The sequence below is a fragment of the Talpa occidentalis genome, unplaced genomic scaffold (genome assembly GCF_014898055.3).
Source record: "Talpa occidentalis isolate TD23 unplaced genomic scaffold, MPIMG_talOcc4v2.1 talOcc4.9, whole genome shotgun sequence".
Classification (NCBI taxonomy): domain Eukaryota; kingdom Metazoa; phylum Chordata; class Mammalia; order Eulipotyphla; family Talpidae; genus Talpa; species Talpa occidentalis.
Window position 1 is genome coordinate 109,314,807 of NW_023605305.1, and position 23,284 is coordinate 109,338,090.

Sequence of the window (23,284 nt, forward strand, 5' to 3'; positions counted from 1 at the left end):
GGACTTTGGAGATGGGAGGCATGTGGGCAGGGCAGGGCAGTTGGAGAGGTTACCAGGGAAGCTCCACAGTCAAAGATATGCTGATTAAATTCTGCCTTGTCCACTGAACAGAGGTAAGGAAATGAGGCCTTCCTGGCACACACCCTTATAGAAGTTATGAGTAAATGTCTTTTCAAAAGCAGCCTGTGCCCTTCAGAACCCCTCTCCTGTAACCAGCCTTTTGCCAAAACATTTTGTGATGGCAGATTTTTCACTCCCCTAAGTCCCACCCTTTAGATTTCTCAAGAAGTTACACAATTTAGAAGGTGAGTGGTTCATTTATTTCATAGAACCAGTCCCTCAGTCCTGAGAATAGCCGAGTCCAGTTAAACCACAGTAGCCTGTTTCTGGCAGCCGTCCTGAAGGTGGGTCCCCACGTTGAGTCTATATCGTGCAAGCGGTGAGAGTCATCTTCTATGGAAGCAAAAGAAGCAAAGGACATTGCTTCTCAAGAACATTTACCCCATACTGTATCTCTCTTTTTATATGCCCTTTGGGGGCAGGATAGTGTGGGTTAAGAGCCTGGACCCTGGAAATCAGTCTGGATTTAGTATCAGTTCTGCCCATTTCCTTCTGTGTGACTGAGCAGTTCCCCAGCTAGAGAATGGGCCAATAATAGGGACTGTTTTAATTTTCTCTCAAAATTTTATCATTTTGCAAAATTAGGCTAAGCAGTTCATATGGGACCCTTTTCTGAGATCATCTTAGAAGTAGAAATAAGGCATTTTATGGACCCCCACCCCTTTTCCTAGGATTTAATGTACCTTACCCAGTATTTAGATAATTTGCATCTAACAAAATAGTTAAACCTATCAAACTTGGATTAGATAATTCTGAATTTAATATCAATTTGAAATTTTTAGGCGTTAACGGTAGGATAATACTAACAGTGGAAGTGAGGCTCAGTATTCCTAAGCAATCAATGTAGAGATTTTTTTTTTTCAGCACTCAAAACAAGGATGGGTGGTGAATTTTTTGTAATGTTATGCTCATGTGTAAATTTTCACCTATCAGGTTCTGATCTCAACTGTATGTAAATAATATATAATAATAACTATAATGAAATATATTAAGTCAAGGTTTTTTTTCTGGTTTTCCTTAGCACCAAACACCAAAGATTTGGATGTTTTTCTTCGGAAGCAAGAATCTGGGTTTGGCTTCAGGGTACTAGGAGGAGATGGACCCGACCAGTCTGTAAGTTTAATTATCTTGGAATTTGACTATTCCCGTTCAAACAGATAGCAGTTTGGTGGACTGTGTTGTGTTTCCTGTTTGAGCTTTTTAAGATTTACTCTGGGGCCTCCCCAGTGGCGCAGTGGTTGAGCGCTGGGTTGTGAAGCTGCCCACGTGGTCTCCCACATGGCGGCGCAGACCTCTCCCTCCGCGCCCGCTGCTCCCCTCAGCAGTGTGCTTCGGTCCTTCTGCCTGCTCTGCTCCCCGCTCTGTCTCTGATGAATCCTCTCACCCTCCCGCGCTTCTGACTGTACCCAGTGCTTGTATAAATAAATCTCTTAAAAAAAAAAAAATTTGCTGTAACAGTTTCCGCGAATGTGAGGAAGAAACTGCCTTTTTATTCGTGTCATAATCCTTCACTTAAGTGTAGCTAAGGCTGAAGTTATAGGTAAAAAGTGAATGTCAGCTGTAAATTGGACAGTGATTAATGTATTTACTTATGTATGAGCCTAAAGCTTATTTTAATTTTTTATTTGCCTTTGCCTTTGTTAAACAGATTCTAAGCTATCTTCCTTCTCTATGAAAGCTATAATCTACAGTCCTGTTTAATCACTAGCTTCTGAATGTTTCCTGCTAGTACTTTGCATGCCATTTCATCTGTTACTAAGAAACTAGAAGAATGTAGAATAATTAGCATTCCTGTCCAGAAAGCAAAAGAGTTATGTTTGCAAAGTATTTAAAATCTAGAATTTTATTTATGCACAGTTCTCACTTAAAGTTAATTTAGAGAACAAATGTAGTACTTTTAAGCTTTGCCCTTAGTTTGAATGACAAAGAAGTAATGTGCATTTTAGAATTTAAGAACATATTTAAATTTTCTTCTGTATAGCAGTAAGAAAGACTACATTGTTATCCTGCTTGGAAGTTAGGTAACAATAATCCTTTGAAATGACAGCCTTTTCTATCTATATAGAATAGTTGATTCACGTTGTATAAAATGTGTTCTAAATAGTCATACTGGCTACAGCAATAACCAGAGACAAAATTTATGAGGAAGTGCCCTATGTAGGGCAAATAGAAAAAGATTGGTTTTGGTGGTAGATGTATTTTGGCTTAATTGTCTCCTATGTTTTTAATGCTCATAGTGTTCACTTAGACATTTTATGAATCCATCTTCATCAACCTGGGGGAAACTTTATTTCTTAAGGTCAGGTTTTAGCAGCTCTAAAGCTAGCCCAAACATTCAGGGTTAACTGATGATAGGGTTCTAATTGCTCATAAGCAGAATGAACTCATTCTGTTCCCCAAGAGGCAGGTGATCCTCAGGCCCCTCTGCTCCCTTTAAATACTTACTGCTTGATGATGAGGAAATGAGAAATGTTTCTCTGTTGTATGTGCTGAACCTGTACTGGTGGCTGCCTGTGGTGGGAGCACAGCGAGGTCATCCCAGCTGCTGTGAGCACTGCTGCGTAGTATTCCATTTTCCTCAGAGGCATTCACTGACTTTTTTTTTTTTTTTACTTTAGTACCTACTCCAAAGAATTGCTTTGTCTGAGGTTAATGTCTTTGTTTTGTGGTAATGATGGAGATGGCAGTGGTGCTTTATAAGTTCTAGGACAACTGTATTTTCTATCCTGTATGTACTCTGTGCTGAGGATCCCCAGGGATTACATGCTGTGGTCTTTACAAGTCTTGTTGTGGAGAATGGCCACTTTCTAAGATACTAGCTTTCAGAAATAGGACTTTTCATAATAGAGCATAAAAAGTCTATTTGTCCGATTTTACTAGACTGCATAGACCCACCTACGCTTTCTCATCAGATCTACATCGGGGCCATCATCCCCCTGGGCGCGGCAGAGAAGGACGGTCGGCTCCGTGCAGCCGATGAGCTGATGTGCATCGATGGGATCCCTGTGAAAGGGAAGTCACACAAGCAGGTCTTGGACCTGATGACAACAGCTGCTCGAAACGGCCACGTGCTACTGACCGTCAGAAGAAAGATCTTTTATGGGGGTATGTGAACCTGTTCATGCTCCCATAACTAAAAACAGACAGACTTGGTCCACTTTCTGTGTGGTTTTGCGGATTATTTTGTTTGATAGTCTAGAAGGTAAATCATTTGGTGTGATCCACGAGCTTATTACGAAAGGTCATGTAAGGTCAAAAGGATGGAAAAATGGTAATATTACTGTCAAAAAAAGAAATTTGGGGCCTTTGTATTTAGATTGTCTTAACATTTTGCCACCATGATATTATTAATGGGAATATCAGACTAAGTCTGTTGTAATAACACACACAATGTTATTTAGTCATATCCTAATAGTAGAACAAAAGATTTGGGATCTTGATGAAATCCCAAAGATTCAAAGATTCCACAATGTTTCTACTTAAGAAACATTATAATGTTGGATATAATATAATTAACACTTGGGTATAATATAATTTAACACTTAGAGTATTTTCTGTGTCCAGCTACAGAATGAATTCTTTTCATTTTCTCAACATTGTGGTGTAAATGCTGTCATTATCTATTTTTATGATTACCCACAGAAAGGTTGAGAGACACATAGCTGGTGAGTATAGTAGGACTGAGATTAAAGTAGGCAGTTTAGTTACAGAGCTCAAGGTCTAAACTATTATGCTAGGAAATAAATATCTTGTTTTTCTCATGAAGAGCTTTGTGACCACTAAGTAGGGATTTTCAGAAATGAGTCTTGCCTCTTTAAAATTTAAGAAAGTCAACCCTGTAGCACCAGAGTGTAAACCTTATGCAGGTAGGCACTTTTATCCTCTTAGTTACCTTCTGCTCTCCTGGCGCTTAGAAGGCCTTCCTGGTACAGCGTGATTGTCAATAAGGGTCTGTTGACTTGATGAATATTTACATGACTCTTAAAAATGAGGCCCTGTGTTTTTTTATTGCGGTAGAGCTGCCTCTCTGCAAATACCAGGCACTTGATTTTAATGCGCTGTTGCCTCCATTTGGTTAATAGTGAAGTTAGAACATAACTGCATAGAGTAAGATACATGATGGTACACAACTAGGGTTCACTCTATTAGAAAGCATCATGAGGAAGTTTTATAATTTGATATTATTGGTGATATTTTAGATAATTCATTCTAACCATGTATTATCCTCCCCCAAAAAAGTCCTTTAGTTTTCATGATTGGATGCTGGTGGCATTTTTGAGGGTCTAGAACATATTCTCAGAATCGTGGAGATTTTTGAGCCAAAAGAGACCTTAACTGTGTCCTCAGTGATGTGTGTTGTGGTATGGGGCTTGCACAAAAACACTTGAGTTTTCAAAAACTATGTTGTTCCAGAAATATCCAAATTGATCATGTTTATTATAGAGAAACAACCTGAGGATGACAGTGCTCCAGCCTTCATGTCCACGCAGAATGGGTCTCCCCGTCTGAGCCGCGCGGAGGGCCTCGCCAGGCCTGCACCCCAGGAGCCATATGATGTTGTCTTGCAACGAAAAGAAAATGAGGGGTTTGGCTTTGTCATCCTCACCTCCAAAAGCAAGCCACCTCCAGGAGGTGAGGGCCGCTTTCTGTCTTCTCCTGTCCCACCCTGCACTTTCATCTTTCGGTCTCCCACTGGGGTTTGTGAAGTCAATTAGGAGTTGTATATAAATTGCCTTCGAGACTTATCTTTTAAGAATGAGGAATATATTGGGCCTCCCCAGTGGCGCAGCGGTTGAGCGCTGGGTTGCGAAGCTGCCCGCGGCCTCTGCGCACCGGTTCGATCCCCGGCTGCTCCCCGGCCACCGGAGGAGGGTCCCACATGGCGTGCAGACCTCTCCTGCCGCCTGCTGCTCCCCTCAGCAGTGTACTTCGGTCCTTCTGCCTGCTCTGCTCCCCGCTCTGGCTCTGGTGAATTCTCTCACCCTCCCGCGCTTCTGACTATGCCCAGTGCATGTATAAACAAACAAAACAAACAAACAAATAAATAAATAAATAAAAACATGCCTCTATAAAAAAAAAAATTAAAAAAAAAAAAAAAGAATGAGGAATATTTTCTTAATTTTCAAAGTTAGATAATCTGAATTCAGCCTCATAAGCTGCAGGTTTATGATCCCAGATTCCATAAAATAAGGTTTTTTTTTTTAAAGATTTATTTATTTTTGCATACAAGAACTGGGTTGTAAGCCAGAGTTGCTGGGTGGGGTGTGTGAAAGGATTCGCCAGAGAGAGTGGGGAGCAGAAGAGGCAGATCTACTGAAATACACTGCTGAGGGGAGCAACGGGCGAGGCAGGAGAGGTCTGCTGCACCATGTGGGTCAGCTCCCTGGCAGGCCAGGAATCAATCTCATGCTGCAGTGGCTGAGGATAGCTTGATATTGCCGTCTAACCCCTGTGCCACCAGGGAGGCCCCCTAAAATAAGTTTTTAGTAGTCCAGCTTTCATCAAAATTATACTGTGGCTATAAAATAGAATTTGTGCAAGGAAAAGTGCTGAATTTTTTGTAATACAAGGGCATAGGTGGGTTTTTTTAATTAGGGGAGATTGTGTACACAGAAATAGGTTCATGTTAGCAGTTGAGAAGAAGCAAAATAGATTAATAGAAAAATCTTGATCCAAATTTGTCTTAAATAGTCCTTTTATACTATTGAATAATAATTGCCATATTCTAGCTATAAAGCAGCCATCTTGAATAAGAGGTGCTCTTTTTAGATATGCTTCATTAAAAGGTGAACTTTTTATCAAAACCTTTAAAAATGAATCAATATCCTGAACGAAGTTTAACAGACTATTTCCACCCAAGAAGGATGTGTGTGTATATATATATTATTTCCTTCCACAAAGGGCGTTACCTCTAATATGTTCAGGGCTGTTATGATTCAGCAAAGTAAATATGTCTTGTCTTTACATTTCTGAGAAATAATCATCATTAAATATAAATATGAAGTCTAAAGGAGTGTGAGAGGAGGAAGAAGAAGTTGGTGTTTATGCGTCATGCTTGTTTGTTAACTTTATTTTTCTAAGTCAGATGATAAAAATCTTTGCCCACATGAAAATGTGGTCCTGCCTTTGTCAGTGGGTTTGATTCTGTCTTGGGAGTAGGATCCTTGTGGACTCGATGGTCACTAAAGCCATCGTAACAAAAGAAAAACACTTTCAGAAAAATGTGGTGAGCCAAACCAATTTGCAGAAATCTTACTAAAATTAATTTTAGTAAGTGTATAAAGGAAACAGATTCTGTAGCGTGGATGAGTTATTACTAATAGTACCAGGTCACTGCTCACTGATACTAGTTTCCATTTTCCAAAAGCAGTTGCTATGGTAACACTTGGAACTGGAACTGTCACTGATGCTGTGAGGATGATTGTGTGGCCTGTGTCAGGAAAATGCAAGAAAGCAGCCTGAGGTGAATTTTAAGATGTAATCAGTGGAAATCAGTATTTCCAGAAACAATCAACCATTTTAGATATTCATATTCTCACTCTGAAACCGTACAGTAATCCCAGGCATTCAGATTAGCAAATATAGTGAAAGGCTTATCATGAATCATGACCACTTTTGACACTGAAGATATTCTTTTTCTGGCACTACAGAAATTAGGGAAGAGTCAAGTGTTCACCACAAAACTAGGCCATTTTGAGTAGTTCAGTAAAATAAGTTGTAAGACTGAAATGTTTAATCATTTTTCTGTTTTTTATATTTAAATGTTATGTTCTATTGCATTTTAACATACCAAATGTGGTTTTGTGTATACATCCATTTATATTGAAATTTTTAAAATATTTTAAACATATTTGTTTAAATCATTTCTTTCTATTTTGATGGTGTTGCCTACTGTTAATATTAGATCTTTGTGTAGGATAGTGTCAGTAAGTGTTGGGCTTTGTAATCAGACCAACTTGGATTAAAGCTCTTGCCTCTATCTTTTAATGACTGCCTGATCTTGGGCAGATTACTCTCCAAGAGCTCTAGTTTGCTCTGTAAAGTGAGGATGATAACACTTGATGTCTTAGTTGAGCATGAGGACTAAAATCGTGAGAAGCCCTGGGCTTGGTGGTACCGTCAATACACGTTGTTTTTGCTTGTTGTGGCTTCTACCATAGCTTCTACCATTAGCATCACTGCTATTCATGAATTGTCACTCTCTCTTGTGGTTTTTTTGTTTTGTTTTTTTTTTTGGTGGGACCCTCACCGGTGGCCAGGGATTGAACTGGTGCTGCAGAGGCTGCAGGCAGCCTCGCAACCCAGCGCTCAACCGCAGCGCCACCAGGGGAAGCCCACCTCTTGGGTTTTTTAAGAAGAAACTTTTAGAAGTTTATCAATACTTGAGTAATGTGTAGGAAAGAAAGCCCAATTAAAATGTAAGATTGCAGCAACAGCGAATACGGGGCGGGAAATGAGTGTTTGCAGCTCATTAATTGTCAGCATGAATGGCAAATTAGGTCAGTGAATTTTGTATAAAGTACTTGAGATTTTGTCATGATACAAAGCCAGAATTGGTAATTTCACTAAAATGCCAGTTAACAATCACCAAATGCTGAACCCTGCAAGCATTCTTCTTGGAACTTCACTTATCTCTTATCGTTAGAAGGGCCCTGAGTAGCTTGGATGAGTTTTTACTCACAGAGTGAGCTGTTACTCAAATGCGTGACAGACAAGGGTTGGTTCAGGAGGGAGAAGTACAGGCAAAGATACAGGAAACCTGCCTGTCCCAGTGGATCATTCTTTGTGGACCTGAAGGGTTCCCAGTAGCTCTCTAATACCAGTTCTAAGATTCTCCACCAGTGCCTTTTTTCAAATATCAGGGCTCCAGGTCCAGTATCCTTCCTGGATGCGCCCAGTTTATGCTGAGTGAAGAGAGTACTCAGAAAAGACGACCGTGTAAGATGCAAAGAACTTGGCTAGACTTTGCGAGAACTGTAGAGTTTTTAGTGTTTTCTTACTTTTCAGTTCTGGTTGCAAAGGATTTCTTCAAGAAAGGGACATTTTCTATTACCTGTCCTTTTCCTGAAAAGAAATGTTTTAAGAGACATAAGTGATCTCTACAGCTGTGAGACAGATTTAGGCCAAAGATAAATGAAGACAGATAAACTCCTTAAGCGCATGGCTATAGGCTTTATAAGCCAGCCACCACGAGACAGTCTCTCCTCACAGCTGATGGCGTCACCTTCAAAACTTCCCAGTCTGTTCAGAGCAGGTTCAGAAACGATCTTTCTCCTGGTTGTTTGCTATTTTTAACTGCTCTGACGGTACCGTTATAAAGGCCAAGACTGTAACAACCTGACGACTTTTTCCTTCCTGCACCTGGACAACTGACCTTTCAGAAAGCCTGGTCTGAGGTTTGCTGGGTCCTTTTGACCAGTGTGTTCACACGGTGAGAAAGGAGCTGCTGAGACTTCAGAGATTATTTCTTTTTGATGCCGTCCCTGGTCTGAATAAACCCCTTTCAGTGTGCCAAGTTGCTGAATGATTTTCTTCTCAGGAGATCTAGAATGAACTCTATGTACAAGTAAATCTCTCCAAAGCAGGAGAATAACCGAGGTATTGATTGAGAAGGTCACCGCAGGGCCACCATATGACTCACCACATGTCTCTGATGCACCGCCTGGTGAATCAGCTCAGGCCGCCTGGCGCAGGCTGCGGCCCATCCTGCTCTTTCTAATTACTCTGCTTGTAATGAAGTTGGTATAATAAGTGCTTGGTATCATTCACAGCTAAGAGGCACTTGCTTCCAACACTGACCTCCTCTATTTTAAGGTGAAATCCCTCACTGTATGATCCTGGAAGAGCCGAGCTACACAGGGACATAAATCACGGCTAGGAATAACTCCCACCCAAATGACGGGCAATTGAATTGTCCCTAACACACACCTAGGTATGACTCAGAAGACTAGTAAGGACCACGTTTGACTAGCAAAAGTAAGCATAATCACAGTGCCGTTTTAAGATAGAAATTATCCATATTTGCAGCAATCAGTGGTCAGTGGGAACCCGAGGACCTGACAAGTTTATTGAGCTAGGCAAGAAAATTCCCAGAAAACACAGAAAGACTGTGTTTCCTGTTATGAATGCCCCTTATTAAATGATGGAAGATATTTTGACAAGAGATCCTGAATGTCGGAAAACTCCTTTTAAGCCTTCAGCTCAGCCACGTGTCTGGATAGCGAGCCTAGGAAAGCATTTAGCGTAAGAGCTAGAGGTGGCATAGAACCTCATGGAGGAGCCTTGCAAATGCCTTTAGGCTCGGCCTGTACATTCATGGTAGGACTTTATCCATGAGTCAAGTACTCTTAACATTAAACATTGAATGTTCTGATTCTACCCAGCTTCCCTTAAAAAGATGTAAAGGCATAAATAAAAAGATTTTAATTTTGCTATGGAGCCAAGTATGATTCATTTTAATGGCCACTCATTTCACTGCATGTGGCTTTCTGACCAGTATCTTCTGAGTCCTCCATTCGAGTCTGAACTCGTTGATTCTCATGGTTCGTTACGGCAGTAAGCATCCCGGAAGGATGGTCTCATTGAAGCCATTTCTAAAATAACCACAGACTTGATGCAGCCTGAACAGCCACCCACAATCAAGAAACATCAGATCAGTGAAATAATTATCTTAAGTATCAGTGAGTTTCCACAAGCAGGATGCCGTGGGTGACAGTATCAAGACTGAAAAAGCTTTGCGTTCGGTGGACAACAGCAGAGGACTGTGTGCTGTGACTACCGCTGTGTACAGAGTGTCTCTGTATCCAGCTGAATCATGACAGTTGGATGGGGTGATTGGGTGTGGCGCCTCTTTTGCTATATTTTAAAAGGGTGTTCTTTGATATATTGAATTTTTAAGTAGCGATGACGACAGTGATAATAATAGGTATCACGTATATGTTAAAGAACTGAAAAAATCTGGGGATTTTTTTCCCCCCAGTTATTCCTCATAAAATCGGCCGCGTCATAGAAGGAAGTCCAGCCGATCGCTGTGGGAAACTGAAAGTTGGTGATCACATCTCCGCAGTGAATGGGCAGTCCATCGTCGAACTGTCGCACGACAGCATTGTTCAGCTGATCAAGGATGCTGGGGTCACCGTCACGCTCACGGTCGTGGCTGAAGAAGGTAAGGGACCAGGGACACCCACCTGCCTGAGCTGCCAGCACAGAGAGGTGGGGGTAGCTTCCTCCCTCACTGTCGGGATCATTGCAGAGATAGGACCATTAATAGACCCTGGAATCTCATTCTTTGCCTTTTCCATTGGATGAATTTAAATGACAGTTTATTATAAAGTTGTCAGTAACTTGAGAAGAAGAATCCATCTGCTGAGTGGGGGCCATTGATTTATGTGCTGGCGTAGCAAGCACCCGGAAGTGAGAGACTGGTCATACTTGTCACATCTTATTTTCTTAAAATAATGTCCTACGTCTCTGCTTCAGGGAGAGAAGCTCCTCTACCGAGTTCAAAGCAAGTCGCTGTTGAAATCAAGCCTTTCATGTCAGGCCCAGTCCATGGGGGGCCTCTCCTGGGGTTCAGGGCTTAGTTCTGGGCAGCTGCTGTATGAATGGGGGCAAAGGGAGTGGGTTGGAGAGCCAGCAAATAGGGCATAAAACGGGGTTAGTGCCCTGCCTTGCTGTAAGCTGCCTTTTGATTATTAAGAATTTCTAATTAGGAACCAGTTTATGTTCTCTGTTTATGAATTACAAGGCATCATTACATGATACTCACCTCATTTTTCCGGATTTTGTGAAACTAACAAGAAGAACCAATGTTAAAATTTGATGTTAAATTTTCATGGACGCTATCGTGTGTATTCCTAGCTCATCCCTTCCCTAATCCTCTAACTTACTCAGTTTTCAGGTCTTATTTCTGGATTCTTCCTTTCTGTTCCTGCTGCAGCGCTTGCATACATCATACAGCCACACCTTGGGCACCTGGCCAGTTGTAAAGCGAGTCACACCCGTTCTGTCCCAGTTCATAAAAGTTCACATTGCGCTGTTAGCTAAGTCTGTGATGACATTATGTTCTGTAACACAATGCACGTTTTAGTAATACTGTATTACTAGCGAGCCATCATCTGAGCCTCCAGTGAGACATCTTTTTGCTAGTGGAGGGTCTTGTCTCGCTATTTGTGACTGCTGACCATCGAAGGTGCTGGGGCATTTCTTGACATAAAACAACAGTGAAGTTTGCCACATCGGTGGACTCTTTCAGGACAGATTTCTCTGCACCGTGCAATGCCATGATAGCATTTTACCCGTAGTACAACTTCTTTCTCAGCTAGAGCTAATCCTATCAAACCCTGCTGCTGCTCTATCAACTAAGTTTCTGTAATATTCTAATCCTTTGTTGTCATTTCAGCAGTGTTCATAGCCTCTTCTTTGCTCATCCGTAGGCAGCAACTGACTGTTAGTTTTATCATGAGATTTGGAGCCACTGAGTCACATCTTCAGGCCCCACTTCTAGTTCTCCTGCTGTTCCCCCCCACACCTGGGGTTTCTTCTTCTACTCAAAGGTTGCATCCCTCAAAGTCATCCATGAAGATTTTACCTGGAAGTTAGTAGGTCTGGATGATCCAGGTATAGTTCATGTGGATCTCTTACGGCAGTGTGACATTAATAGCTGTTAGGATCACTTCTCGGCCTTTTGGCTAAGATCGAATATAGCAGCTGTTAGGTCCACCACCACGCTAAATGCACCCACACCTTGATGCGTGATGCAGATTCATGGGCGGACTGGACATACTTAGTGTTTGCTATTGGTGATGAGAGGAAGCTATTGAGCACATATTTAGAACAAGATTATCATGTAAGATTAGAATAAGATTATTATATAAGACTGTTATAATTGACAGCAAATTATTCTCTCCTTTACAAAGAACATGGTTTGATTTAAATACTCAATGCACAGGTTATGCGCACAGACCCAATGCTGCCTGCCAGTCGTGACATTGGGACAGTCACATCCGTCCTTTTTGGTATAGGCCCTCCCTTCCTTCCCACTTACAGGCAGGCTTGAGTAGTTGTGACAAAGAAGGTCTGGCCCAGGAAGCCGGAAATAGTTACCTTAATGACCTTGATAGTTTACTGACCTCTAAATTAATAGATAATCAATAATGCCTTTCATCTTTTTATGTCCCTAGGGGTTCCTCTTTTACTCCAAGGTTATCTATCATTTTCAGTATTTATTTTGATGTTTAACTCTCATATCTGGCTGGGGGGAGCACCTCTGACTTCCTCTGTCCTTGTGACAGATGGCTGCTTCCTTGAGGTCAGTCTGTCACAGGCGCAAAGACCGTACCAGATGAGCCCAGAATAACTTACTTTTCTGACGCAGCAAATTATTCTGGGCTCATCTAGTACTTTCTTTTCTTCTTTTCAGGGAGATAGTTCTAAAGGTTAAGTAAAATAATCTATGCAAAGCCTGTGGTAGCTGCTTGATATGAACATTCATCTTATGTAACTGTCTCCCTATTAAAATGGTCTGCTCTGAAGACAAGGAAAATAGTGTCAAGTGGCACTGATGCTTAGCGGGCACTCAGTAAGACAGATTTTTTTTGGCTATCTCATCTTTTAATTCACTTTTTTCCTTGTGTTTTTTATTAGTGAAGTTCCATTGTCTTACCTCCTTGATAATATTCTCCCCCGGTGTGGTCACCGTAGCTCTCCCACCACCAAAGTACCCATAGTCCTCCACGCCTGTCCTGTGTGCTCTCCTCCCCACTTAACACTCCCTCTGCCCCTGTTGGATGCCTTAGATGTGTGGTCAGTTTTCAAGGGTTCAAGTTTGACCCTTAGTTTGGTTTCTCGACATTCCACATACATGTAACACCATCTGGTATTTCTCTTTCTTCTTTGGTTTCTTTCTTTTTTTTTTTTTTTTAAGATTTATTTATTTATGCAGACAAGAGCTGGGGTATAGGCCAGAGGTGCAGAGGGAGAGAGGATTCACCAGAGACAGAGTGGGGGAAGAACAGGCAGACTGACTGAAATACACTGCTGAGGGGAGCAGTGGGCGAGGTAGGAGAGGTCTGCTGCGCCATGTGGGTTGCTCCCTGGCCAGCCGGGGATCAAATTCATGCTGCAGAGGCTGCGGATTGCTTCATAGTGCGGTGCTTAACCACTTGCGCCACCAGGAAGGCCCCATCTCCTTTGGTTTATTTCACTCAGGATAATCTCTTCCAGCTCCATCCATGTTGCCACAAATGGCACAAATTTATCTTTTTTCATCGCTGAGTAGTAGTCCATTGTGTATATACCACATCTTTTTGGTCCACTCGTGTTTGGGAGCATTTAGGTTGTTTCTGAACCTTGGCTGTTGTAAATAGTGCAGCAGTAAACATCGGATTACAGGTTTCCTTTTAAATTGTGTGTTCTTTGGGTAGAAACCTAGGAGTGGAGTTGCTGGATTGTATGGCAGATCCATTTTTAGCCTTTTGAGGAACCACCACATTGCTTTACATGGGGGCTGGACCAGTCTGCATTCCCACCAATAGTGTAAAATATTTTTTCAGTGAAGGAATAAGTAAATGGATGATTGAGCAAATGGTTAAATGAATGAACAAAGTCAAGGTCAGGAGATTTTCAGTTCTATGCCAGTGCCTGCCAGAGGCAACATAAACCAATAGAACAAGGCTTTTGAGCCCACTCCCCTGTCCCCGCCTCCTGCCCCCCACCTTCCCACGCTCTCATCTCCTGTGAGGGCGTAATGTGAATATGCCTGGTTTTCCCGTTTATTGTAAAGAAAGCCTGAAATTACATTTCAAAATTGATTTCTAGTTTTGTGTCAGGACTTACTAATTTTATTTTTAAAAATGAACAAGTCACCAAAGCTCCCAAGGTCTCTGTTGGTGTGGTTCTGGAGTTGTGCCATAATCTCTGTTTTGTCTTCCATTTATCTGTTTATTCCTCTTTGTCTCCATTTCCACACTTTCATTTTTCTCCCTGCTCCCTCTGGCAACCATTCCAGTGTGTTTTATGGGCCTCAGCTTATTTTTGTGGTCTTTAAAAGACAATCTCTGTGTGTTGACATTTATCTTTGAGTTATATGGATGGTGTTGTGTTGTAGATTTTGTGCTGGTTTATTTTTTTGTTTTTGCTCAGAATCAAATGCTTTTTTTTAAAATGTCATTTTATTGTTCCAGGATCCAGTTTAGGATCTTACGTGGCATTGGGGTGTCATGTCTGTTATTTTTCCTTCTTAATTGAGGCTTAATTCATATACTGTAAAATTCATTTTTTTAAGTGTGTTGTTCATTGGTTTCTAGTATACTCACAAAGTTGTGCTGCCATCACCATAGATTCCAGAACATTCTATCTCCCCTACAAGAAGCCATTCATCTACTTTCTGAGTCTTTGGATTTGTGGGACATTTCATATAAATGGAATTATATAATGTATGGCCTTTCATACCTGTATTAGAATGTATTCAAGGTTCATCCATATTATAGTTTGTCCTTTTATGACTAGTGAATAATATTCCATTATGTGTACATTTATTTTGTTTATCTGTTCATCAATTGATAGACATTTGGGCTGTTTTGGTTTTTTTTTTTTTTTAACTATTGTGATTGTTGTGTTACTATATGCTATTGTGAACATTGGTCTACAGGTTTTTGTATTGTTGTATGTTTCCATTTTTATTGGGTATATGCCTGGGGTGGAATTACTGAGTTTATGTTAATTGTCTTTAATTTTTTGAGGAACTGGCAAACTGTTTCCTGTAATAATGTATGAGCCTTCCATTTCTCCACAACCTCACCAACACTTATTTTCTGTTTGTTTTATCTTATTTTGACCATTCCAGTGGCATCTCATTGAGGTTTTGATTTGTATTTCCCCGATGACTCATGGTGTTGATGGTTTTTTCAGGCGCTGTAGCCCATTTGTATATCTTCTTTGGAGAAATGTTTATTCAGAACCTTTGCTCATTTTTATTGGTCTGTTTGTCTTTTTCATTGTTGAATTATAAGCCTTCTTCATATATTCTAATACTGGATCCCTGTGTGAGTGAATCGTTGCAAATATTTCCTCCCATTCAATAGGTTGTCTTTTCTCTTGCTTGGTGCTGTCCTTTGATGCACAAAAAATTAATGTTGACAAGATCCAATTCATCTGTACTTTCTATGGTTACTTGTGCTCTTGACATCATAGCATCACGTGCTTTAAAGATTTATCCATGTTGCTGGGTGAGCATAATTAATTGTTTTTAGCTACTTAACAGTTTTCCGTAATGCATATTTATCACACATTAGCTGTCTGCATCCCTTTGGAGAACCACCTTATGTTCAACTTCATATTACCCCAGACTACCTTGATACAGCCTCATGTCTGTTCCTAAGAAAACAGCATGAGAATTTCTTGGAGTACCATTATGTGATCCAGTGGTACACGTTCGCTTAATTCAACTGAGTTGTCTTCTGTCAGATTGCCCCCGTAACTGCGTCGTCTCCAGCCTCACTGGCAGAACAGTACAGCTTCCTCTGCCTTTGCATCCTGCCAGCGCTTGACATTATCCAGCTTTCAGATTGGCTAAGTAAGGAAAATGTTATCCTGCCATTTAATTGGATTTCTGATAATCCGTGAATTTGAGCTTCTCTTCAGTTGCTTGTGTTGTGGGGTTTTTTTCTTGTGAAGTACCTGTCCATGTCCTTTACTCATTTTTCTTGTGCAGCTTCTTTTTCTTGTTGATACTCAGAGATTATTTGTGAATTAAGAGGTTTTAGTCCAGTTTAGTTTTAGAAATTGCAAATATCTTCTGTCATCTGCATGGTAACTTTGACCATGGTGTCCTTCATTCTACAAAGATTCTTAGTTCAGATATAATCAGATTGGTCAGTTTTTACCCTCTAATATATATGCTTGATGTTTTATTTAAGTCATCCTGGGCCTCTTTGGTGGCAAAGGGTTAAAGTCTCAGCTATCAAGCTATCGCCAGCCACTGCAGCATGAGTTCAGTCCCTGGTCAGGTGGCTGACCCACATGGCACAGCAGACCTCTCCTGTCTCGTCCACTGCTCCCTTCAGCAGTGTATTTCAGTAGCTCCACCTGTTCTGCTCCCCACTCTGTCTCTGGTGAATCCTCTCACCCCCCCCACACTTCTGACCTACACCCCAGTTCTTGTATGCATGAATAAATAAATCTTAAAAATAAGTCTTCCTTCCCCACTACACTTCATAGATATCTTTCTCTTACATTATCTTCAATTTGACTAATAATTTTGCATTTAGATCTTTACCTGGAACCTACCTTCGTGCATAGCTTGGGAGGGATTAGGCTTATTTCTTAATCTCATAGAGAACCAGTTTTTCCAGCACCAGCTATTAAAATAGCACATCTTTTCCTCTTTGATTTATGGAACCATCTATTCTGTATATTAACTTCTGCCCTTAAGCTTGAGTCACCGGTCTCTCTATTCTGTTTTATTGGGTTATTTGTTCTTGGGATATACATTAATTTCATCTGTAACTTTGTGGTGTATCATATCTGTCTAAGGCAAGTCTTTCTCCTCTCCCCTGTTAAAGCCACCCCAAATCTATTTGACATTCATGAAACTTTCCATATAAAGTTTTACAGCAAATTATTAAGCTCCTCCAAACAACAACAATAAACAAAGGACATGTTTTTTTGGGATATATTGAACATATATATTAACTTTGGGTAAGTTTATACCTATAAATATTAAGTCATCCCATCTAAGAGTTTGGTATGTCTCCTCAATTTTTCAGATCATCTTTAATATCCTTTAATAGAGTTTCAGAAAGTTCTCTCAAGGTTCTTATTGATTCTTAGTAGAGATAATTCCCAGCACATGATAATGTTTGCTGCTACAGTTTAGCTGTGGGATTTTGTATTTAGCCTCCAACAATATACTTTGTCTTACATAGCTACAGATAGAAACTCCAGCAAAAGCTTAATTCTCATTGAATGGAAGAGAGATACTTACCACATAGCTTTATTACTTGAAGAACTTTCAGGTAAAATTAGAACATAAGTCTGTTTAATATCATGGGACAAATATTCAACTTTCAGAAATGGAACAGATTTAACACAGAAATAAATTGGAGAAGCCATGCAGCATGGGTTGATGGGCTAAAAATGAAAAGAATGCCAGTGTTAGGGAGTTTTATGAACATTAAAGCAAAAGGAAAAAACGGAGTAACTGGAAAAGTAGACACCAACTTGTGGTATCTTTTATCTAGCAGTGACATCTCATCTATTGAGAAGACAGGAAACTTGGAATTGATCAGTTAATTTATACTGGCCTGCACTGAAGTTACACTCCTTGCTTCTAGCCATGCAATGAAGCCACAATCTTTCTAAATTGAAGTCATGCAAAGATGCAAGTGTCTCCCTGTCATCTTGTGATAGATATAATTCCCCCATCAGTTTCCATTCCCTTAGTAGTAGTTATGAATTTACAGTGACAGAAGAGAATTCAATTCTGTAACAGGAGCTCAAGTGTAGAAGCGAGGAACATGAAAACGGCATACCAAGTAAGCAGAGGTGGAGGGAGTTCTGGAAATTTCTAGTAGGAATATTAGAATATTAGAGGTGTGATTCCTGTAGACAACGAGCTCGTGGTCTAGCACGAGAGACAGGTCTTCAACCAGTTCTTTCGCAATGTGGAAAATGCTATTAAAATGACATGCTTAAGAAATCAGGTAAAATTTCACAGAGGAGGTGACATGGTGAGCAGGAGGTGAAAAGGAGGGAAGGCAGCAGTGCTCAGGTAATAAGTATGGGTAGTATCTAATGAGCAGTAGTCACCTTGGGTTTTTAAGCAAGGCAGTGCATATTAATAAATATGTGTTAGGACTGGAAGCGGAATAAAGACAAGATTGGTGGCCAGGAGACCATTTAGGAGGATAGTATAAATAGCTGGCTCGTCTGTTAATCACAAAAATAAAATTTAAAAATTATATAAAAGAGCAACAAATTTCCAGGTCATCCTAAATGTTAGAGGTTCATCACCCACTCTCCCCTCCTGGAGTACTTGACTTTAAAGAGGAAAGACACCCCAATGGATAAGTTCCGCAGTGACCAGTCCTTCATCGCTATAGCTAGTCCACAAAGTGAGGTCCAGGTGGACTCACAGGGCGGGCAGTAGCATCTGGCACTTGGGATACCTCAGCCCCCACAGCTCGGCCTTTTGCTGTTTCTTCTGCCGCTTGTTACGCCCCTGCCTGTGTGTTCAGTGCTCCCTAGCTTCCAGCTGGAAGAAGTTCTTCAATAAAAGTAAATTATTTACCTATGCTTTTCATCCCAAGAACTTTAAGAGAAACAACTCAGTCCAATCCATAAAATAGTGACGCATATAGTGAAACCTGAAATTTCAACTTGCTCCAGAAATTTCTTCAGAAACATTCATATCCTTCGTTTAACACCAGTCTTTTCTGTCTCCATTATATTCTGAGATTCAATTTCTGTATGTTGTAACCTAAAAATGGCCCTAAATAATCATATTTATAAGCTCATTTAATACCCCCCCATAGCCACATGAGGTGGTTTTAATTCCCTTATAAAGGAGATGATTAGAAGCACAGAGAGTTTAAGTAATTTTCTCAAGATCACACAGTTATGACAGGGTCAGGCTTAAGGACCATCGGTCTTGCTCCACAGTTTATGGACAAAGTGACCAAGCTGTGCTCCCTTTCATTGATCTTTTAAATGTCCCGTACTCTGTTATTTGGACAAAATAAGACATTAAGAAAGTTTCAGCTTTAAAAACATGCATCTCCTAGCCATCGCTATCTCTTTAACTCTCATTACCCAGTGACTGGGGTTATTACCACATCTGCCTTCAAGGATCATAGGAGACCTGGAGCTGCCGGGAATAACACAGAAGCAAGCATTACTTTTTAATTTATATTTGTGTTCTTAGAAAGCAGAAGGAGTACCATCTTCATAAACATTTGTCAGTGCTTGGGATGATTTTGTAAGTTTGTCTCTGATATTTGGTGTCAGGTAGAATAACTGCTGCCGTATTAAAGATGCAGGTTTGCCAACCTCTGTGTCATCTGTGCACCGGCCTCTGTGTTCCTGGACATCCAGGATGGCTCACCAGTTGTGGGTGTGCACTCCAAGACCCACAGAGTAGCCTCCACTCTCTAGTTATTACGTATGTTCACTTGTGATTTTCATGTTGTGTAGATGACCAAAACACAAGGGAAAGAGGCAGTGTGTATGGTAAGAATAGGATTCCCATTCTCTTCCAGCATAAATATTAATCAGAAGCTGATGCTGCAGTTCTAGGCAGCTGCCAGCAGTGCACATGTGAGGCCAGGAAAGCGGCAACCATGTTTTTGTCTCACTTTTGTAGACCTACTTGCCTTCATGTCTTATCTCTGTTTTTGTTTTTTTCTCATCTGGGCAGAACACCATGGACCACCATCAGGAACAAATTCAGCCCGGCAAAGCCCTGCCCTGCAGCACCGGCCCCTGGGGCAGTCACAGGCCAACCACGTGTCTGGGGACAGGTAGGGCTTTTTTCAGATTTTGGTTTTTTTCTCTCATCTCCCTACTAGTCCCCACACTGTATGTAGAAACCGGCAAAATGAGAAATCTTGCCTATTCCACCCTCACACACCTGCCGTGTCCCCTCTACTTCCTCAGTACCTTCATCCCTTCACCCAGCTCCAACCCTGGGCCCAGCATCTTTGTCCTGACCAGGGGGACTGGTGAGACATGACAGGTCTGCACCTCTGGTTGTCCTCATAGTTTCAGTAGAGAAGGTCCATCAGGATGGCTGTGTAAGGGGCCACTTGAGCAGACCTGTCTCTATGTGTATGTATTGCCACTTTGGTTGAAAATGTTAACCATGAAACAAACTAAATTTCCAGAAATTCAGCATCTTCAGAGGCACTAGCGCTGCAGGAAAGCCGTTTTTCACTGTGACAAGGTCGGCTTCTCGGCCCTATTGTTCAGTTACTTGAGTGCAGTTTCCCTTGATGCAAACACCAGGGACACCCTCAGAACCAAAAACGGGAGGGGTGCGGGGATGTTGACAGGCTCTGGGCTGTGCTGGAGCCAAAGACCAGGGTTTTGCCTGGAGTCTCTCTGGCTCTGGCTGTGGTCTCTCTAAGCAGGTTGTCAGAAGGGATGGCGGGGCTTGGCTTTTAAAAGAAATGAATCTGCCTAGCTTCTTAGACCACTTGTTGTTTTCTCATCTCCAAGAGTAACTGGGTTCCTCCCTTCTAGAAGTGCCCTGGAAGGTGAGGTGGGAAAAGACACCACCTACCGACACTCGTGGTCCGACCACCGGCACCTGGCCCAGCCCGACACCGCGGTCATCTCCGTCGTGGGCGCCCGGCACAGCCAGGTACCCGCTCCCGGCTTCGGCCCGGCCAGCGACCGCGGACACTGGGGTCTCCGTTTCCAGTCACGTCACATAAATTCATTTCCAGATTTAATAATTCTTGAGAACCTACGGTGTTTGGCACACTGTTTAGCTTCCATGAGCGAATATAGAGGGTGACTGACAGGAAGGTCCCCCCACAGCCGGAGCCATGTAAGGCCCTGGGTAAGCGCTTGGAGCGGCCTTGCTTCAGCTGCTCGCGGTCTGAGCTTGGGTTTTGTTGTTGTTGTCATAAAAATGAGGCAACGTCCACTTAAAGGACGGGCTTTCCAAACACCAGCTGTCTGGCTGCTCTGTGGCACGCGGCTTCTCGAACAGAGAACATGTGTGACCTCCAGGTTACCTCAGGCCGCATTCCCACAAGCTCGGTAGCCCGGCAGAGAAAGCTCAGCCCCCCTGGGGACACAGGCGCACCTGGGGGTGCAAATCCTCTCTCGGGCCAGGGCAGTGGCTTTTCTCCGAGCTGTAAATACCGCAGCCCGCGAGCGCGTGTTGTCCTTACACTTCTCTCTCTCTCTCCAGAGCCTTGGCTGTTACCCGGTGGAGCTGGAGCGAGGCCCCCGCGGCTTCGGCTTCAGCCTGCGAGGGGGCAAGGAGTACAACATGGGGCTCTTCATCCTGCGGCTGGCGGAGGAGGGGCCCGCCATCAAGGACGGCCGCATCCACGTGAGTGGCTTTCGTCTACCCCTGGGCTTCGGGCTCCAGATGGGAAAGTTCTGGAAAATAGTTGGTGAAAGGGAAAACAGAAACCTCCCGAGTCTGTGCAGTAAGATTTGCTGTCACTAAGCCCTGAGAGGCAAAGCTTCCGCCCCTCTTCCTACCCCTTCCCATGGCGCCCCGCGCGCAGCTGCCGCCGCCATCTTGGCTGCCGTCAGGCGGAGACGGTGGTGGGCGTTTGAGGGGAAATGGATCAATGAACTAAATGTGCTTTGATCTTGCTAAACGTTTTGGACCAAACAACCTTTGACTTCTTCCAAGAAACAGCAGGCCCAGGGTTCTTTTTTTTTACTCTTGGCTGCCTCCAGAGGTAGCCAGGGATCCAAAAGAACGGCGCGCGCGCGCATGGACGCTGCTGTTGGGGCCGGGGTTCACGTCCGCGAGGCTCCGTCAGAGCGGTCTCCGCTCGGAAATTCCGCCCCTTGGAACGTCTTGGAAGCCAGATTGTTTATGGGGCCCTCCTTCTCTGGGCGTTTCGTAAAGAAGTCTTCCATGAAAAACAGTTCCTGATCTCTAGTTAAGTAATTTACTGTTTGGTGTGGTTGTAAGCTGAAATTTTAAATTCTAGACAGGCAGACTTCCCCCAGCCGTTTGGGAGTACTCTGTTTGCTCCTCTACAACCAGCAGACATCAGAAAGAGCTGATTTTTGTTTTGTTTACTTGTTAAGTGAGTAAACGTAACAGAAGAGCAAATGACCGTGGTGAGTTTCTGCAGGGTGTATTCTGCTGATCAGAAAGGGCTTCCCTGGGATTGCAGTTTTGAATTTTCTACATCACGTGCATATTCGCAAACTTACTGTGAAGGCCTCTGCCCAGCTGTGGAGTTTATCTCCAGCTGCGCTGCCACCTTGGAGCCAGCTGAGCTTCTCTGTCTACCTCCCCTCTTGCCTGTCTGCCCTTGCTTTTTCTGCTAGGCTGACATCTGTCCTTTGTGTCCTGCATCCATTATTGTAGCACCTTTAGCACCTGCCTTGAATGTTCACAGTAGGTGCTCCTAGATGCTTGCTGGAGGAGTGGAGTGGATGGATAAAATGTCTGCATAATGAAAGTGGAGGTTTTTTAATGCTTAAAATTAGGTTCAAGAACTTATTACTAGGTGACAGGACTCGGAGTAATGAAGCAATTAACAAGTGATATAATAGTGTAATCCACTAAAAGAAGAAAATATTAACCTATAATATAGATGGAACGTCATTGAGAGGATCTGTCAATTCAGTGAGTCACAAGCTTAAATCAAGTTATGATTTAGAGAGGGGAGAAAAGATGTTTTGGATGACGGGAAGGAGAAAGCCACTGAATGGAGAGGTTCACCATAGGGAACAATGTTTAAATATTTAGCATAGGACAGAATCAGATTTTGAAAATAGTAAGAGTCTGCTGTCTTCCAGGCATCTTGTATTTTCACTTGCGTTACTTTTGGTCTGAGAAAAACTCTGAGGTAGGTGGCATTATCCCCACTTATAGTATAAAACTGAGGCTCAGGAAGATTTAGACACTTGCTGAGCTCACTCCACCTGTGACAGCTGGTGTATCACCCACCCGCACTCCAGTCTGCTGGTCACATCTGGCCTCTGCTTGCATCCATCTGAATTTGATTCTCTTAGGAGGCATATAGGTTCTTAACAAGTTTCAAGGTGATATAAACTGTGTTAGAAATATTATTTTGTGATTTAAATACATTTTTAGTGGAGGTTGTTTTAAAAACTGCAAGACTAAGGGCCTTCCTGGTGGCGCAAGGGGTTAAGACACAATCTATGAAGCTGTGCGCAGCCTCTGCAGCAGGAGTTCCATCCCCGGCCGGCCAGGGAGCTACCCACATGGTGCAGCAGACCTCTCCTGACTCGCCCGCTGCTCCCCTCCGCAGTGTACTTCAGTCAATCTGCCTGTTCTGCTCCCCACTCTGTCTCTGGTGAATCCTCTCACCACCGCCCCCCCACACATCTGGCCTGTACCCCAGTTCTTGTATGCATAAATAAATAAATCTTTAAAAAGATAAAAAAAAAAACCTGCAAGACTACCTAAAAAGATTTTTTTTTTTTTTAAGGACTAAAA

The 23,284-nt window shown here is 42.3% G+C and overlaps 1 protein-coding gene across 1 annotated transcript in view; it reads left to right on the forward strand.

Moving 5' to 3' along the window:
• Positions 1–23,284, forward strand: part of MAGI3 (membrane associated guanylate kinase, WW and PDZ domain containing 3) — a 203,104-nt gene that overhangs the window by 171,690 nt on the left and 8,130 nt on the right. Inside the window, 7 exon segments of the mRNA XM_037501003.2 lie at positions 1,142–1,233; positions 3,033–3,225; positions 4,564–4,752; positions 10,100–10,285; positions 19,535–19,637; positions 20,359–20,479; positions 21,038–21,181. Of these exon segments, the coding sequence (XP_037356900.2) occupies positions 1,142–1,233; positions 3,033–3,225; positions 4,564–4,752; positions 10,100–10,285; positions 19,535–19,637; positions 20,359–20,479; positions 21,038–21,181 (1,028 nt within the window).